We start from the raw sequence: 20263 nt of genomic DNA on the forward strand, positions 1-20263 counted from the left end.
CTTTGGCATAGTCAATAAAGCACAAATAGATGTTTTTCTGGAATTCTTTTGCTTTTTCGATGATCCAGTGGATGTTGGCAATTTGATCTCTGGTTCCTCTGCCTTTTCTAAAACCAGCTTGAACATCTGGAAGTTCACAGTTCACGTATTGCTGAAGCCTGGCTTGGGGAATTTTGAGCATTACTTTTCTAGCGTGTGAGATGAGTCCTATTACACTAGGAAGCAGAAATCCACGTCTCCTAACATACATGGAGGGTTTACAGGTGCCAGGTGTCATCCTAATCGACACATGTGAATTCACTGATTTAATCCACACAACAGTGCTATGTGGTAGACATTAGTGCCTCCGCTTTAGCCACAAGCAATTGAAACAGAGTTAAAGAACAGGCTGTTTGAAGCAACACAGCCAGGATCGGAATCCTGGTGGTTTGTCTCCACTTGAGCTAGCTGTCACCCCTCCTCCCATCTCTGGGTCTGGAGAATGAAAGTAGCACCTGTCAGGGGCACACACAGCTCCATCCTCCAACCTTTGTGATACATACTTAAAAAATGGGCTAAATTCTACTCTTTCTGTACTCAGAGTCAACAGTCTTGAGCTATTCATTTTAAGCTATTAATGTAGTTGTTCTAACTTCGTGTGGGTTCTTATATCTATGATCTATGTAACAGTTTAATAGTCCCACCAGAGTGAGACAGAAGTTGATTGAAAAGAGGGGTGAAGACAGTCAAGAAAGAATGTTCTCAGGACAGGCGAGCCCAGTCTGGATCCAGATTTAGATTTAATACCAAGGTTTTTAAGAAGAGGTAATGAAACTACCACTCTGGTAGAAAGAATACGTAAGTCCAGGACAAGAGGTACCCAATAGCCATGGTCGAAGGGTACAAGGCCACGTGGCATGGAGGTGGGGCAAACAACATCCATACATGGGTCAAGCTTGACCATGTGGTCAGGGTTAAGAGATAGGCTGTTAATTCCTGGAAATGGGTCACAACAGGACAAGTGTCAGGAACCAGAGTAGAAACTCAATCCTAGGACCTGATGTCCATGGGGTCAAGAAGGAATGTTGGACCAGATCCAGTTGGCACCAAAAGAAGTCTAGGGTTAAGGCAGATGCCTGAGTGCCACACATAAAGGGTGAGTTCTGGGCATCAGGAGGGTGATTACTCCTTGGTCCTCTCTGCTGTGGGAAAGAGACAACTTACAGAATGCCTATCTCTAATTTAGATGGATAGAAAGCCTGGCTGGTGCTGAGCCTTTAGGTAAAGGGATCAAAGCATTAAACTCTCAAGTTGGGGAAGGGAGAGGAAATGAAGCATTGACTGGTGGGGGACGCAACATGTGATTTATAATTATGTTATTCAGTTTCATCAAGCACAAGACTATACCAATAATGTGAATATATGTACACATGTGTACATGTTTGTAGGCATATGCATATATGTGTCTGCACAAAACTCAAGGGAAAAGAAATAATGATAAAGGCCCCTAAGGATGTGGTTCTCAGGTAGGACTCAGGCCCTTCTTTCACCTCTCTCTGGTTTACTTGCTCGACTCTTTTCTTGAAGAGTCATGGGTCTATGTGCCTCTTGGGTCTGCCTCGAATTTCTCATTCTATCTCATATTCAACATGGTGAGCATGAATATTAATCAGGTAATTTTTGGTAATGAGTTCCCTCAGCACGTGTTCACTTTCTTTTGCTTTTGATGGGTCAATAAAGTGGCAATTAATGCCAGCCAGAACATAAATGATTCTGGCAGAAGGAATCAATCCAGAAAAAACCATAAAATGGTAGGCTTCATTTTGAAAAGTTTAGCACTTTCTGAATGAGCACTGGTTGATCAACTTCTAAGGTCAGTGGTGAAAAAACACCCAAAATGGTGCAAAGCACAAATATTACAAAAAAAAAAAATTCCGATAATGAGAAAGTTTATTTGGACAATCTCACCATCAAACGAATATATGGAAATTGATCACAAGTTTAGCCTTAATTTTTAAGATTGTTCTCTTTCTTCTCTCTCTCCTCTTGCTCTCGTTTTTCTTCTCATTTTATGCATAAAAATGCAACCAGGCTGAACTAAAGCAAATTGGTTTAATTCCCTGGAGGGAGCATGAACAAATTTTCCCAGCAACTTTCTACTAAGGCATTTGTGTATGGGCATGTGGATGGAATGTGGAAGCAGTCAGCTACGTAAACCAGTAATCAAATGAAACATTACCCATTTCAAAGTGCCCTGAAACTGCATTAACATCACCAATTAAAACACTGGGCTTGGGAGGAAGGAAAGTGGCCAAAAAAAGAAAAAAGTGAACGTATGTGGGACACTTGGCCAGGGTGGAGGAGTTATGGGGGGGAAATAAAATCTAGGGGGAATTACTTCCTTTTCAAAGGCAAATCTGTTGCAAGAGTGCTAGCAGGAGGTCTCTTTGATGGGATAGAAGACAGGAATAAAGAATACATTCAATAATTTCATCAAATTGAAATTTCAGCAGTTTACCTAAATTGCCGAACCATTAGACACTTAAAAAAGCATTCGTATGCACCCACTTTAAACCTTTTCTAAAATAACCAGTAAATAGAACACAACTGTAATAAACATTAAGAGTTCTTTTCTCTTTTGTGGCTGACACTGCTGTCGAAAAGCTGGTCCTTCAAGGATCACCAAGGAGTAGGACATTCCTTCATCACTCAAACACTTATTCAACAAATGCCAAACAAATCTGAACCCTTCATGCAGCCCGTGATGTTGGGGATACAGAAACAAAGAAGAATTCTTCCAGAACTCAAAGAGCCCCCATGTCAGACTCAGAAGCCAGGATGCTTCCCTTTTTGTAATGTGACTGGATTCAGGCCCACTATCCTCATATCCACATGGCACCCACAGTACCAGTGTTTCCTTTCAAGGTGGTTTCCACAGTCTGGTGGATTCTGCCCATAACCATGACCAGGAGTGGAGACGCCCAGCAGTCTCTTCCATGAGGGACTTTTACCTGGCCTTGGAGCTCATTCATGCCTGTACACCTAAGGAATACCATGCACTGACTCTCTCTTTTTTTCCCAGCAGATCACTAGAATTTATTCATCTTGCACAACCAAAATTTTAGACTTATTGAACTGCAGGAATCTTTTTGCCCATGGCAACCGCACTTCTACTCTCTGCTTCTGTCAGTTTTGTTATGTTAAATACTTCAATATGTCATCGTTTTTAAACACTAAATCATGTCCGACTCTTTTTCGACCCCATGGACTGTAGCCCACCAGGCTCTTCTGTCCATGGGGATTTCCCAGGCAAGAATACTGCAGTGAGTTGCCATTTCCATCTCCAGGGGATCATCCTGACCCAGGGATGGAACCCGGGTCTCCTGCACTGGCAGGCGGGTTCTTTACTTAACACTGAGTCATCAGGAAAACCAAGATTCTTCAAATAAGGGGTATTATAGAACATCCATCCTTCTGTGACTGGCTTATTTCATTTAGTACAATGTCCCCAATTCAACCAGATTGTCTGATATGGAAGACTTTCTTCTTTTTTAAGGCTGAATAATATTCCACTGCATACACAGACTGCATTTTGTTTATCTGCTTATCCATAAGTAGACATGTAAATTGCTTTTATTACTTAGATAGCCTAGATAGCACTGGTTCTCTTTTACCATTTTCTCTCTGACTTTTCTGAAAATCTAACCAAGGACATGAAAGAAAGGAGCCTACTAGCTGACCCTCAGACTGGCCCATCTCCCGATTCCTGTCATATCCCTGCCCTTTGGCTCAGCTGCAGAATGCAGCTACCACAGTTCTCTGGGATGACATCCAAGACCCACCCTCTGGTCCATCTGCCTCTTCAGGTTTTCCTGCCACTGCACACCCTGCCTTAGGTTCTGGGCACACCTGATTCCCTGTCTCTTTCAAAAGACAAACTTAGGACTCTGTCCTTGTCTTTGCTCTCACCATCACACCTCCCTCCATTTCTGCATTTAAAATAAATTCTTTATACATTTACGCCTTTACTTATATCCATGATTATAATCACTATTGAAAAAATAGTCACGTATAAAAAACAAATTAAATCATATTATGACTCTTCCCACCTCCAGAGATGGTTTAGATACTAGAATTTCAACAAGATTGTAATAAAAAAGATATAGAGTTAAAAATATAAACAAGGACTTCCCTGGTGGTCCAAGAGTTAAGAAGCCACCTGCCAATGCAAGAGACATGAGTTCAATCTCTGGTCCAGGAAGATCTCACATGCCACAGGGCAACTAAGTCTGAGCACCAAAATTACTGAAGACCAAGTGCTTTAGAACCCAGGTTCCACCACAAGAGAAGTCACTCCAATGAGAAGCCCAGCCTGCACATCGCAACTAAAGAGCAGCCCTGCTCACAGCAACTAGAGAAAGCCCATGAGCAGCAGTGAAGACCAAACAGCCAAAAATTAAATAAAATTCAAAAAACCAAAAATTAGGCATATAAAGCTACGAAAGTAATACATACTAATACATATGCTAAGTAGGCAGATACTAAAGTAGGAGTAAACTTAAAAGCTACTTTTATTTGTCTAAGTGTCTTGTTTCTGTTTCTCCCTCCCATAGTGAAAGTAAAATTTAAAAATATATAAATATAGTTCCTCTTCATTTTCATTTAAGTCCTGTGATCTCATATCATGAAGGAATCTGACTTCCAACTTTTTAAATGACAACCTGAGCCAAAATATTTTGTTTGTCATTGTTGAGTTGTTAAGCTGTGTCCAACTCTTTGCAACCCCATGGACTATAGCCCGCCAGGCTCCTCTGTCCATGGGATTTCCCAGGCAAGAACACTGGAGTGGGTAGCCATTCCCTTCTCCAGGGGATCATCCCGACTCAGCGATTGAACCCAGGCCTCCTGCATTGCAGGCAGATTCTTTACCATCTGACCCACCTGGGAAGCCCAAGTCAAAGTATAATGCTCATCAAATACTGTCCCAGGGCCCCCAGATATGCACAGAAGGACTTCTAGAAATCACATCACACATATACATCACTAAAGCCCTAATAAAATCATAAAAACACTGTTTGTCAGGTCTCTCATCTACTGTTGTCATGCCACCAGGAGTCACGTTCAGAAATTCTTCTCCTACTTGAAAAGCTGCTTATAGCTCCGGGTGGCCCCAGGTAGTTTGGGGGCAGGGGGTGGCTTTCTCGGTGGCCTGCCTGACCATGGCGGGTCAGGGCTTACCTGCACAGGAGTGGCGGTCTTGGTAGAAGCCGATCCCACAGGCGGACACACACTGGCCCTGCTGCATCAGCAGGGGAGGCTGGCAGGACAAGCACTCGAGCCCACTGGTGCAGGCGGAGCACTGTGGCTGGCAGGCTGGCTCAACAAGGGTGGGAGAAAGAGAAAGGGAATCTCTCATTAGTTCACGTGCACTGCCCTGGTGTCAGTCCCTACACAGCCCAGTTCTGGAGACACAGAGAATCAGGGAGGCAGGACAATAACCGTATCTGCCTTCATTTACACAGCATATATTTCATGCCAGGCAATGCGTGAAGTGCTTTACGTATATAAATGCATTTAATCTTGACAACAACGCTATGAGGTAGAGTATCAATCCCAATGTTACAAATGACGAGCAAGCTCATAGAGGTAAAATAACCCGCTCGAAATCAAGGTCACATGAAGCCGGCATTGGAAGCCAGGCAGGTAGGCTCAAGGGTCTTGCTGTTCTCTTCTTATCCATTTGCCCCCAATAGCTTTCTCACTCAATCATTTACAAGAATACCCCTTATTCAGAGATATAAATAACTTTCAAGAAGATTGAAGATTATGAATCAGGAGAGAGAGTAGGGAGAAGTGAATAATTACAAAAATAATAAAAGTAGTTGACTTTTATCGAGTCCTAACAACATCCCAGACACTATTCTAGGCACTTGACATGTACACACACACGTAATCCTCACAATGCCTCCTGAGGAAGGTACTGGAATCACCCCACTTTACAGGTAAGAATGCTGAGGCGCAGAGAGGTTAAATTCACAGCTAGGGTGTAAACCTACACATTCTAAAATGGATAATTAACCCCCTGAGTTAGAGATAGGAGAAAAAGTAACTATGACTTGGCCTCAACCAAGCCAAATTCTCCCAGTAAGAGCTCCCTCTCATATGTATTATGTGATTCAGTTGTGCCTGATTCTGTGTGACCCTATGGACTGTAGCCCACCAGGCTCCTCTGTCCATGGGATTCTCCAGGCAAGGATATTGAAGTGGGTAGCTATTTCCTTCTCCAAGAGATCCTTCTAAACCAGGGATCGAGCCCTTGTCTCTTACATCTCCTGCATTGGCAGACGGGTTCTTTATCACTAGCGCCACCTGGGAAGCCCTATATGTACTATAAGAATTCTGAAATGCACATGAACCCCTTCTGGATCCTCTGGTAACCCACAAGAGTAAGCTCTGTTACCAATTATCTGTGTGATATTAAGCAAGCCAGCTCATTCTCTGGTCCACAGATTCCTCATTAGCAAAACAATAAAGTTCTAGTAAGTGATCTCGAAGGTCATGTTACCTCTGAAGTTCTATCTTGGATTAACTGATGGCTATCCTTGAAAGTGAGAAATCCAGCCATGACTACCTAGTAAACATCTGACTGCTCCATCATCTATCAGTACCTCCCGGTAAGCGTGGAAACACCCATCAAATGTGAGATGGGTGTAGAGAGGTCAGGTACCCTACGGATGACATTATGGAAATTGTGCGTTTCCTGCACCACGACCCCATCCAGGATACCTGCGAGGCTCAGTCCCTCCCTGGGTGGTCTGCCTGAAGCCGTACCTAAACAGAGAGCACCAGCATGGTAAAACCCCAGACCACAGCTGTGCACGCATTGTCCATTCCTCAGCAACTTGGTGGGATCCTGACAGAGGTCACAGTGGTCTGCAGACTGAGAGCAGGTCAAGCAGTCTGGGTGGCAACGAACTATGATCAAGGACAAAGAAGAGGAGAACTCAGTAAAAACCATAGGATTTCTCTTACCTCCTTCTAACAAGGGATCTATGGGGTATATGGATCTGTATAACATATTGAGAAAACTCTGCATATGAGAAAGGACTCCAAATAGCAAAACTGATTTCAATGCAAGATTTCAAGGAATTGCTCCTTGTCTGAAAAAGTGTATCCAAAGTGAAGACATTAAAAACAATACCAAACTAGTCCTTTGCTGACAATTTACCACCCAGTTCAGTGACGATCCCAATGACTGGTAATGAGGTTTGAAATCTTGGAGAAAAAGAAGAAAAAAGTGGCTGTATTTTTTTTTTAGAAAATAATAACTATTTTTCAACAGTATAGGTTTTATGCATGAAACGGCCTATAGAGGATCTGTAAAAAATATGGAGAAAACTCTGGGTATGAAAAAGGACTCCAAAGAGCAAAATTGATTTCAGTACAAGATTTCAAGGAATTGCTTCTTGTTTGAAATACAATCACTCTGTCCCCAAAGTGAAAACATTAAAAACATTACCAAACTAGGCCTGTTCATGCTTCTGGCTCCTAGAATACCTCTAGAAACAGGAATGACTAGTTCCATGATAGATGATTTAAGCAGATTCAATGATTTATAATTTCCTAGAAGTTTTTCCTAACCTTTGATGTGCATAAAGGTTAAAACATAAAACCTACAGTACAGAAAAACAGTTATCATATTCTTAAAAAAAAAATACAGCCATTTTTTCCTTCTTTTTCTCCAAGATTTCAAACCTCATTACCAGTCACTGGGATCATTACTGAACTTGGTGGCAAACTGTCAGCATAGGACTACTTTTAGGTTTCACAGTTGTCAAGGACCTGATTTTCAAGGTTTGGGAAATTATAATACACTACGTATTTGTTTTGGAAAGCCCAAAGAATCACTTTGGTGAGGGTGAAGTAACGAAACCCTGACATTGCCATGCTTTCCCCGTGATAAACTCTTCATGAAAACACCGATTAGCCAAAATATGTTGAGTGCCGCAAGTGAAACTGCCAATATGAAAAACTGCAACCCACAGATGAAAACAATTAATTATGAAATATGAGTGCAAGAAAATGCCACTTCTCCAAGGCAGACTGAGCTCTCAGGCAAATTACTGTTCAGCCAGAGCAACTCCAGGGCTTGCCAACAATTATTAACTGGAACTAATTCAATCCCAGGTGATTTGAAGGCAGAGTTGCAGAACAAGTAGATAAAATTTTCTTTTGGAAGAAATTAATGGGTCCTTCAACTTCAAAAACCCATTTGAGAACTCCAAAAGGAACCATCTGTTTAATAGTTCATCTTAAAGAAATGAACATCCATAACAAATTTGAAAAAATTTTTCTTCAATCTTCAACAACGAAGCAGTCCTAGGAACCATATTTGCCTTTACAAGTTTTTGAACATTACTGTATTTGATATTCACAATAATTTTGCAAGGAAGACAAGGCTGTTTTATCAACAAGAACATGAAGATTCAGAGAGGACCAATGACTTATGCGAGGTCACATACTCACAACTGGCTGAGTTTGGCAAATGCACGGACCAAGATAATTAGGATCATTTGTTAGAAAAAATTATGAAGAAACAAACAAACAAATCAAGTGAGTGAGTAGAGAAAAATAAGCAAGGGGCGGGAGGAGAGATCTCTCTGAATTGTGTGGCAGTAAGAACATCTCAGCAGACAGAAATTGGTCATGAACCCACCTGATGTGCAATCGGGACAGCACCGTCCCTCCACCACCTTGGCTAGCGTGGCCACCGGGCATGGAGGACAAGAGGGCTCGTAGCAAGTTACCTGAGCCCCCCGGCACTCACACACCTTGCAAGGGCCATCCTCCCACTTCTCTCCCTCCTGCAGGAAACAGCAAAGAAGGACGTTGTTATCAGAGTGCAGAGATTCAGAAGCCGGTTGGCTGGTGGAGAACGTATGATTTCCATAAGGGTCAAAGTGAAGGCTCCTGATTAGTACAATGTCAAACCTAACTGAAACAGGACATCAGTAGAAAAGTCCAAGCCAGTCAATCCTAAAGGAAATCAACCCTGAATATTCATTGGAAGGACGGATGCTGAAGCTGAAGCTCCAATCCTTTGGCCATCTGATGGGAAGAGCCAGCTTATTGGAAAAGACCTTGATGCTGGGAGAAATTGAAGGCAAAAGGAGGAGGGGATAGCAGAGGATGAGATAGTTAGATAGCATCACTGACTCAGTTAACATGAATTTGAGCAAACTCTGGGAGACAGTGGAAGCCAGAGGAGCCTGGCGTGCTATAGTCCATGGGGTTGCAAAGAGTCAGACATGATTTAGTGACTGAACAACAACAACAACAAGAGTTATAAATTTAAAAAGATAGCATCTCTCCTTCTTTGTTAATAATTGGCTTATTTTAAAGTAGAACCCAAGTGTGAAAGCATTCTGGGACTTCCAGAATATGCAAGAAGCATATAACACTTGTTTCTCAACCTATCTCAGCAAAAAAAAAACCAAAAAACAACACAACACCAGAAGGAATTACTATGTACATGGTGATTAGCACATACATTAAATACAATCTTTATAACAACAGTAGGAAGCAGGTTAAAATGCTGAATTTCCTTATTGTTACTATAGTAAGAGCAACAGTAGGGTCATGTATTCTTACGGTGACAGCTCTCGCATACCCACATTTAGTGGCCCATGGATGTGCCATGGGCTTTCTTACACTAAATATTCCTTTCAGCAAAGCAAATGATGATAATAAACATTAGTGCTTTGACAGAGCATCCAAAGTGAATTATAAAGAGCAATTCCTTTCTGCTCTCTGTGCTATTCACCCTGGAGATAGAAAAAAGACAAAAATTCCTACCAGAATGTTTGGGGACGTGAAGGAGGTATTGTTTTAGAGAATAAAAGGGCATACTTTATAATAAAGTTTTGATAAAATGCTTATTAAGTCAGTTGATGTTAAGCATTCTGAACAATTGATGTGACAGCATTTAGCAAAAGTTCAATGAATCAGTCTTTGTTATCATTACGATTCTTAATCCCAGACCATAGTGTCATCAAATATGACTATCAAAAATACTGAGCATTAAGGTTTCCCAGGACAGTTTATGTAGATCATTGCTTAAAATAATTTTGTACGTACTTATGTACAAGCTAAAAATTTATACTTACTGGAATACGTTTAACTTTACTTGCATTTGAGGACATCTAGGAACAAACCAAAAGAGAAACATATTTATTTTTACACTACTAAAAACACCATTAGGCTGATCTAGTCATTTTTCCAACAGGAAATATCCATTTTTCCCCAAGTAACAAGCAACTTCAGTCACTGTTTATGAACAGAAATAAAATATATATCAAAAACAAGAAAAGCATACCAACATGAGGTGAAGACAATATGCCCAGGAAATATTTTTGAATTCTTATTCTCACTTTGTGCTGGAGTATTTGGCTTCAATTCCCCTCAATATGAAGGACTTTGCAGACAAGAGACCTAAGCTTGTAAGAGCAAATTCTTGAAACTTCTATGGCACTGCAACATCATGAGAATTTGTGCTTATTTAAAACAACTTGCTTTTGTTGAATTGTACTGGGTTTAATTTACCTCCAAAAATGGACATGAAAATTAATACTGTGATAGAGAGAAAACACAACTTCAGTATTTATAGGGAACTTTTAGTCTCCTAAATTCTTAGGAAACAAAGGTGACTAAATTATGAAGTATCAATATGAGGCAAACAATGTCAACAGCATGATGATAATAATAATAATCTTAAGCTTCTTTATATGCCAGGTGTTGTTCTAACTTTATATGTATCATCGCAATAGACCCATGAGATAAGTACTATTTTTATCTCTATAGCTGAGGATTAAGTAACTTGCCCAAGGTCATTGTCAGTATGTGGCAAAGTAGAGGTTTGAGCTTAGAGCTCATATATTTTAACCCTACACAACACAGCATCCCCAGCTTATACAAAACACCGGCAAGTTGACAGGTGCAATCTACCCAGATCACAAGAGAAAAGGATATAGGAATCACTTCACCAGTCAAAGCACCTAATCCTAATACTGATAATCCCACTTCGATTGGACAGTGAAGCAGTTGTACCTATGATTAACAGACGTGCTTTTAAGAACACATTGAATTTATCAACATTCCAAGAATCCCATGTGGAAAATAAGAGCTATAAAGATAGAGCAAATTTGAAGAGATTAAGATAAATATGTTTCCCTGGGGGTATAGAAGAAAAAAAAGTACAGATTTAGAGAGAAATAAAACCTTAACTAATAGAGTTTTGCTTTACATCCAACACATCAAAATCCTTTCAGCTCTACCTGCAGAATAAACTAGAGCCTGATCGCTTTATATCACTGCCTCCCTAGACCAAACCACCACCACTATCCGCCAGACTACTGCAAAAACCTTCTAACCAAACCACCTACTATCAGTCTCACCTCCTTTGTCACTTGCCCATATGGTGGCCAATGTGACTCTCTCACAAGTAAGCCCCTCACAGCCCTGCTCTGCTCAAGACTGTTCAGCAGCTCCCATCTGTGTCGGGGTGAAACCGGGGTCCAGGCTACCTCCTTGCACCTCATCTCAGAGCCTTTTCCCCTCATTCCCTTGGTTCCATCCAAACTCACTTTCTTGCCGTTTCCTGGACCTGCCAAGCACACTTCTGCTTCACTGTTTTTTCCTTTGCTGATTCCTCTTCCTGGTCTGTATCCCCCTCCAACATATCCCTGGCTCACTCCCTCAGCATCTTCTTTCAGGTTTGGCTCAAATTTCTTTCTCTTCATGAGAGGACTTCCCCCATCATCCGATGTAAAAGACGCCTCTCTCCCCTCAGTTACTACCCAGCTGTTTTATTTTCAAAGTGGTGCCTGTCACCACCCAACACATGTGTTTGTTGTCTATGTGCCCACCGTGAAACAAAAGCTCCTTGAGAGCAGGGGCTCTGCCTGCTGTGTGGGCTTCCGTATCTCCAGTACCTGGCACAACAGTTGTGCAATCATGTTTGTTAAACAAACGTGTGTCGTTGCTCAGTCATGTCTGACTCTTTGTGACCCCATGGACTGTAGCCTACCAGGCTCCTCCGTCCATGGGAGTTTCCATGCAAGAGACCTGGAGTGGGTTGCCATTTCCTTCTCCAGGGGATCTTCTCGACCCAGGGATCGAACCCGGGTCTCCAGCATTGCAGGAAGACGCTTTACCCTCTAAGCCACCAGGGAAGCCCCATTGTTAAACAAGTGAATGGGTAAAAGAAATGAGAAGGTAATGTCCCCTTATTAAACTAATTTCCAAAGATTCATTTTTATTAGTCTTCGGTTATTAGCCTGATACTCACAAATTCTGCATTTTCTTCGTATACACAGTAACCATTCCTTAAAATGCATTCAGGACAGCATTTTCCTTCTAAGTGAATTAATTCTTCACCCTGCAGAATAAAGGTTGCAGAAGTACACATCAAATTAACATCTCCAGGTAGCAGCACTAAATTGTGAAGTGGCTGAATTCCCTGAGTAGAATGAAAAGCCATAATACACCCCTCCGCTTTGGCCCATGACTTATTGCATCTCCCCTGTGCTATATTCCTATGAAAAGCCTAGTCAATACAGCTCACCCCTTCTTCCAAGTGTTTTTTTCTTTCCAGTTCTGATGATCTTTGTGTATGATTTCCTACCCATGACCAGGAACTCCCATGAAGAAGAAAGGCCACAAGTAATCTTGTAGTCATGGAAAGTTATGAGTTTCAGAAAAGGACCTTAAATTTATGTACAAGGCTTGAACTTGTGATTTGATTTCAATAACAGTGCTCAAATCACACCAACATTTTCCCTTGAATACAAAATCAGGCACATCCCTATATGCACAGATGAAGTCTCAGGCATAAATTAAACAGCAGAAAACTAATTTCTATTCAATATTTTGAAATTGTTAGCCAATTCACATAATCACTATTTTAAAAATTACAAGAGGAAGGAAAGAAATGCCACACTAGGAAGGCAGATATTAAACTTTCAAAGTCATCATTTTATCACTTTTAACTTATCAAAATCAACCATTTCAAAAATTTTTATTATAAAATAAATGCTTACTATAAAAATAATTCTGAATTCTATAACTTAGAAAACATAATTTCATTAAAACCTAAGTCCTACCACCCAAGATATCTGCTATTAAAAAGACAAGCTTTATTTACAACTTTTCATATGCATATAGTAACATCTAATATCTGCAGACTAAAGAGTATTCTTTAAAACACTTCCCACTTTCTAAAGATGTATCTACTTTCTAAAAAATGATGATGTTTCTTTACATGAAGACATTATTTAATTTGTGATCTATATTACATTTGAAGTGTAAAAACCATGTTAGGTAAAAACTGAATAATGTAAAATTGCATAAACAGAATAATCACAGTATTTTATGTTTAAAAACACTGTGCACTAAAGAAAAATATGAAAGAAAAGCATTGGTTGTCTTTCAATGGTAGCATTATGAATGGATTTTAAAATCTCTTTTCTACCTCTCTTGAGCCTCCAATTTTCTAAGTGAATATGTATTATTTTAATGAAACTATCACTTTTAAAAGAAACACAAAAATATATGAATGACCATAATTTTTATAATATCTAAAAAGTTATTTCGAAAAGGAGGGGGTTAGGTAGATCACCATTCCTCAAAATTTCACACCAATCAGAGGGTGCTACAGGGAGCAGATGTATTTACATATAAATTGTTTTGCAGAAACATGACAAATCAACTGGTAGTGAAGGCCTAACCCACAAACACAGAGAAATTTGCTTTCCAAGCATATAAAGGGGTTTATAAATGTGTCATCTAAGTCACTTAAAACAATGTCTTGAAACAAGACAGTACGCATACTTCTATTAAAATTGAAACGCATGAGACATTCTTGAGTGCCTGCTACAATACAGACAGACAAAACTGAAAATGGAGCCTGCATCACTCCGATAAGACAAAGAAGGTAGCTTTTCTGAGTCTTCAAAAGCTCCTGAAAATAACCACTAGCCCTGTTCCTGGGGAGCGAGGATGCAGTTTCGGTGAGGCAGGAAGTTCTAAATAGATTTGCTATTTATAGACATCTGGATGTCCCAAACTGCATCAGTTCACTGCAATGAGGAGGTTGCTCCAATTAGCATCAGACTTTGGCTTTGAGAAAAATTGCTTTGTGAAACAAAACTGACTCTTCTTTTTAAGAGGATTCTGCTGCATAGGCCAGATGGAATCTGCTAACCCCTCACCACTGAATCACACCAGCATCCATCCACTAGATAGAGACTTTATCATTCCACCAACCTGCCCACTGGAAGAAAATAATTCTTTTGAGGGAATTTTCCTCTGCTGGAAAAGGGAAAAGCACCTCACATTTATGGCATGACTACCTTCTTCCATGTATTTTGCTAGAAACTTTGATTCTCTTACATTTTCTCTCTCATATATGAATGTGAGGTCTTTAAAAAAAAATGGCAAATTGACTTCTTCATTTGAATTCAAGCTCAAAGATAATACTAAATATAGAAACATGGAAATCATCCTGTTATGCTATTCTACTGCTGATTCACTTATATTTCAATGTCTAGGGATTTGGTTTTATATATCAATGACAAAGGTCATGCCACTTGCTCCTTTTTCAACAAAGAAAAACTGTTTGCTATTTCAATGCTATCATAACATTGCTGTTGATAATAATGCAATAATTATTACAATGGTGATGCAACACAATTTTGCCTCTTTCTCTAGAAGTTTACTTTTCTGCACCTTTGTGGATATAGACACAGACTTATTCTACCTTTGGTATGAAGATTAGAAATCAAATGACCTTGATATATTTTAGAATAGGCAGAAAGTGGGGTAGAATTGAGTAAAAATACCAATAGTACTTTTACTGCTTCCCTTGGCAAAGGTCATCAGTTTCTCCAGGTGCTCCTAATGCATTTTATTCATGTTAATTCCTAATCATTGGTGTCATTGCATATTATAATTCCTGTGTATATATCTGACTTCCCTTGAAAAGCCTGGGAACTCTTGAGATTAAAATGTATCTTATTCATCTTGTTATCTCCAAGCTACACAGAAGTTAAGAAGTGAGTATCCCAGGCCTTCACAAAGTCATTGAGAAAGTGAAAGTGTTAGTCACTCAGTCGTGTCCAATTCTTCACAATCCCATGGACTGCAGCCTGCCAGGCACCTCTATCAAATTCTCCAGGCAAGAATACTGGAGTGGGTTACCATTCCCTTTTCCAGGGGATCTTCCTGACCCAGGGATCAAACCCACGTCTCCTGCATTGCAGGCAGATTCTTTACCATCTGAGCCACCAGGGAAGGCACTTAATTGACTTTTGCACAAGGTCATTAAGCGTAGCTATTTACCAAAGTACGGCATAGAAAGAAGGCTGAGGGATATTTTTGCACGGTTTAGTTTTGGTTAAAATTTCCCATCTGGTAGTACATTCAGCACAGAATCCAGGGTCTTAAAACAATATGTGCTAATTGATTAAAGATCTGGAGAAATAGGCTTAAGGCATTAGAACTCAATTCATAAAAGAGAAGACGAGTGGGCATGGGCGGAGAATGAGAGGGGGGTGAGACAGTGCCATGGGGTGACCTGAGAACACAGGCCCATTCCACTGGCTTCAGCAGCTGCTCCCCACTTCCCTAAGAACAGAGGAGAGGACCTGGCTTATGCTACCACAGCAGGAGCCATGGAAGACTGGCAGGTACTCGCAAATGCATTAACACTGGGGGTGGTGGGTCAGATTATTTCCTGTGAGTGAGACTCTTGGTATAGACCTGACTGAAACTAGGTGGGTAAGGGACCCACCCTACCCGGATCACCTCTCCCAGATTTTCCACAAACCCTGGGATATCAGACAAATTAAAACCTTGGAAATAACCCAGCATCCTCTGGGCAGACTGCCAAGGCCAGGAAGCCCAGTCTTGGCCCGAGAGAGAGAGGAAAACAGAAGAGGGCCCTGACCAGGGTTTTTCTCATCTTCATCCAACCAATCTGATTCCCCCGACATAAAGAAGAGAAATGAAAAGGCATGTAGAGGGAAATAAATCTGCGAAAGGTGAGGCCCTCTTTACCTAAATGTGTCTCAGCTCCGCTGAGACACAGAAGTAGGAGGCAACATGAAACAGAGCTCTGTCACTGACAGCCCTGTTTGATAGGCTGTTCCTCCCCAGGAGCCATGTCAAGAGGAGCTGAGACGTGGGGGAGAACAAGAAAGAAAAATGTCTTCACAGACACCCCGTGCTTCAGATCTTCCCAGCTCCCCTCATCCACTCAAGTTCACAACCCCGCGGGAAACTGGTGGGGCGGATGGGAATGGCCAGGGAGAGGGAAACAGCTTTGAAAGCAATTTGTTTTGCAGCGGGTCAAAATTGAGTTCAAAGGGAAAACAAAAAAAGCAATTTCCCCACCATATATATCTACAGTCCAAACAGAGGCTACTTTGTTAAAAGATTCTAGAAATTCTGCAGACGGTACAAGTCTGCGGAGGTCAACAGAGTTAATTATTTATGGGGTCTCCCTCAGTGCCTCTTTAAAACAAAGACACAAGCACATTTCATTTTCTTTCCTGATTCACAGGAGGAGCCTCCAGGTGCCGGCTGGCCACTAAAAGCTGCCAGTGGGGCCTGTGACAGAAGCCGGACCCCCAGAGCACCTGCGGACTCTGCTTCAGAACAAGACTGAGCTGGGCAGCCCCCAACAACGAGGCCCAGCTGTGCTGACTGTTAGGCTCCTGTCCCACATTATCCCTTTCTGTGTCTGTGTCTCTGGATCAGGGCTTCCCATCTAACCAGCTGCACCGAGAGCTAATAGCTCCAGGCTAGTTGTTCCAAGCCAGTCTGAACAGAAAGTAACATTTACACTACAGAATCTCCGTGCTAGAAGACAACTTGAAATTGAGCCATCAAATCTGGCTGTCCCCTCTGCTGGGAAGGGATGGGAGGGAACAGGTGGGGGACCACCGATCCTGCTGGAGAGAGGATTTCAAGTCCAACCGAGATGCCTTCGCTCCTTACCTGGGCACACTCCACTTTGGCACACTCTGCAGTCTGGCAGGTCACTTGGCCACGGTCACATGTGCAGAACTCACAGGCCGAGCCCTTCCACATTTCATCCTGGTACCGCACGAGCCCTCTGTGTGAACAGCTTCCAGCAGGAGACACACAGTCCTCACAGCATTGCCCCTGACGCCGAGCCCGTCTCTGACCCTGAAGGAGCAGAGAGAAGGCCGGGGAAGGGCAGTGGTCAGGAGGGCGCCAAACCATGGGAGCGAAAGGACATAAAACACCAAGTTTGTACATCGTTCCCTGGTGGCTCAGACAGGAAAGAATCTGCCTGCAATGCAGGAGATCTGGGTTTGATCCCTGAGTCAGGAAGAGCACCTGGAGAAGGAAATGGCAACCCACTCCAGTATTCTTGCCTGGAGAATCCCATGGACAGAGGAGCCTTATGGGCTACAGTTCATGGGGTCGCAAACAGTCGGACATGACTGAGCAAGTAACATTTTCAATTTCCCTTCCCCGACCTCCCCAAATGGAGGCAGGTTCCCCTCCACCCCCACCTCCTTCCTGGGAGGCAGGTGCTTCCTACCTCTATCTCATAATCTGAGCATCATAACACTTTCTCTTCCCTCAAGGGACACAATGGACTAAGAAACGCATTTCGAAAATGACCTGGATAAAAGTTGGAGAATCAAGCTGCACACTCCCAAATACCTTTTCGCATCTTAATGGAGGGCAGGGCTGCTTGTGACACCTAACCTTGCCCTGGTCACATGTACACGTGGTGCAGGCATTTTCATGCCACTGCTCTCCATGCTGAAGAAAAGGGGAAAAAGTGGAAAATCAAATGTCACATGTATCAAATAGAAACCTGCGGCACATAAGACACAACATTTTATTAGTTTTTAATTGAGTCACACTGAATGTACTCCCGAGAAATGATAACATTCGCACAGCAAGAGGCTCTAAGAAAAAAAGTCAGTAAATGTCCAAAGAGAACTCTGGATTCATTCTTATTCAACTAGATTCATTCTGCAGATGCCTTGAGGGCCTGCCTGCTTTATGCTAGGAACACAGAGGCCTGGGAACACTGAGCCTCATAGGAAGTCCGTGTTGCTGGCTAATCGATGGTTATTCTTTAGCTCTTCTTTGCTGGGAGACCCAGTTATCACAGCCACACACTCACTTGTCCAGCTTCCCTTGCAGCCAGCCCACAGACTTTGTCCCCCACCAAGGGGACCCCAGGGGAAGAGTGCTAGAGGAAAGGTGAGGAAAGGACTCTCTTCACCCCATAAAAGAAGAAAAGCCCACCCCTTTCTTCCATCAGGCTTAAGTAATGAGCGGGTGAGGACGAGCTGCCTGAAGCTGTGAAAGACACAATGGCTGGAACATGAGGGGGCAAGCCAGAAAGCAAATGCCAACATGCTGAGGATGGGAGAGTGCAAAGATCAAAAGACAACATCATGGAGACCTGACCAACCCTGCGACTTCCCCACCTCTGGGCTTCTTGCTATGTGAGGTCATAAATGTTTCATCTTAGCCACTTTCAGAGGAGCATTTCTGTTGCTGGCAGCCAGAAACACCATAACAGATATAGAAGCTCTTTCTTCCAGGAGGAAATAATCTAGCACATATGTGTCTACTGTATTAGAAAGCAGAGATCTAGTATATAGAAAAATCATTTCCCCGTTAGTTCTTTTCATCTAGACTTCAAGGGACCCATCTAAAATTTGTGTCATTCATCCCCTAATACTCTTCCAGATTCTCTGCTGAGAGTCAAAAATTACAATTTCTAGTTACTTTTCCTCAGAATGACTGGTAAGCAAGGGAAGTAGTTGGGTTTATTTTTGATATATTCTTTGCTTTAGAATAATGTAAAATTCTTTTGGTTCAGCTGGGCACTCCCAAGATAGAACATGCACTCATTCGATTTGTTGAACTCACTTTCATTTGGTGCCTACTCTGTGCTGGGTAGTCACCTACACTGTCCCAATAGTCCCAACCTTCAAGCTTGCAGGCTCCACCACCACCAAGCTCCTTGCCCTTTCCCTCTCTCTTCTTCCACCTGCATTGCTCCCAACCTCACTGTAATCAGGAGACACTGTCTTTTAATATCAGTGCATAAAATCCAAACCAGACAGATATTCCCAGAGCCTCCAGGTTACGTGTCCATTGATAGTAACCAATGGTACTCCTTTTTCCCTTCAAGAGGTGTGAACAGAAATTCCACCACGGTTCATGAACCAGGTGCTGTTGCCAGCACATTCTTTTGTATTTCTAATCCTCTCCGATTTAATTTTTTCAGAAAGGCTTTCCATGAAGAGAAGAAAAAAGCCGTTTATGTACTGAGTTACTCATGCTGGCACAGAGTCAGATGAGGGCGGGGGAGGAATGATGGTTAGCAAGGCAGTGGGCAGATGTGTAAGAACGAGTGTCACAATACCTCCAAGGGACACATCAAAGCTTACCTCGTATACTTGGCCAGCAGCAGCGCAGGACCGCGAAGAGCACTGTGGACAACATTTTCCAGGGACGCGGACTACAGTTTCATCCTAATGCCCCAAAAACAGTTCATCAGAAGGCAATATTAATAAAATCCACAACAGTCGGAAAACTTCACTCACAGCCAACTCAAACATGTGCCTCAAAGCAGCCAGAAATAGCAATTTCCTCTCCTTTAGTATTTGTTAATCACCTGGTGCTTTGATAAGAATTAGCACTTCTCAGGGCAGTGTAACTTGAGAAGTTTGCACATTCCTCAACTCTCAGCTACTTCTAAGAACAAATAAAAGCACAGCTAACAGCAACAAGAATAGTACTTCCTTGGACACCTAGGTTGCTTCCAAGTCCTGGCTATTGTAAACAGTGCTGCAATGAATACTGAGGCATGTGTCTTTTTGAATTATGGTTTCTCAGGGTTTATGCCCAGTAGTGACCTAGACGGGTGGGATGTTCGGGGGAGAGGGGGAGGTCCAAGACAGAGGGAATACATATATATATATACATATATATATATATATATATAGCTGATTCACTTAAGTGAGCAGCAGAAAACAACACAACACTGTAAAGCAGCTATATCCCAACTTTAAATAATAAAAATAACAAAAAGAAGAGTAGGTTTTGTTTGCCAGGTACTGTTCTAGCTACTTTATGTGAACCTGTGAAGTAGGGACTGTTATCCCCCTTTTAAAACAACCAAAGTGAAAACTAGAAAGGTTGTGGAACTTGCCCAAGGTCACAG

At 41.9% G+C, this 20263-nt stretch overlaps 1 protein-coding gene across 1 annotated transcript in view; it reads right to left on the minus strand.

Moving 5' to 3' along the window:
- The window catches only part of FRAS1 (Fraser extracellular matrix complex subunit 1), a 502478-nt gene that overhangs the window by 257587 nt on the left and 224628 nt on the right, over positions 1-20263 (minus strand). The window contains exons 7-14 of the mRNA XM_081584176.1: positions 19488-19571; positions 17734-17835; positions 17035-17226; positions 12326-12415; positions 10146-10181; positions 8696-8843; positions 6811-6954; positions 5218-5352 (exon numbers count right to left, since the gene is read on the minus strand). Coding sequence (XP_081440302.1) covers positions 5218-5352; positions 6811-6954; positions 8696-8843; positions 10146-10181; positions 12326-12415; positions 17035-17226; positions 17734-17835; positions 19488-19571 — 931 coding nt within the window. The remainder of the gene's footprint in view (positions 1-5217; positions 5353-6810; positions 6955-8695; positions 8844-10145; positions 10182-12325; positions 12416-17034; positions 17227-17733; positions 17836-19487; positions 19572-20263) is intronic.

Source organism: Giraffa tippelskirchi, chromosome 1, assembly GCF_054371585.1.
Source record: "Giraffa tippelskirchi isolate mGirTip1 chromosome 1, T2T-mGirTip1v1.2.pri, whole genome shotgun sequence".
NCBI lineage: Eukaryota > Metazoa > Chordata > Mammalia > Artiodactyla > Giraffidae > Giraffa > Giraffa tippelskirchi.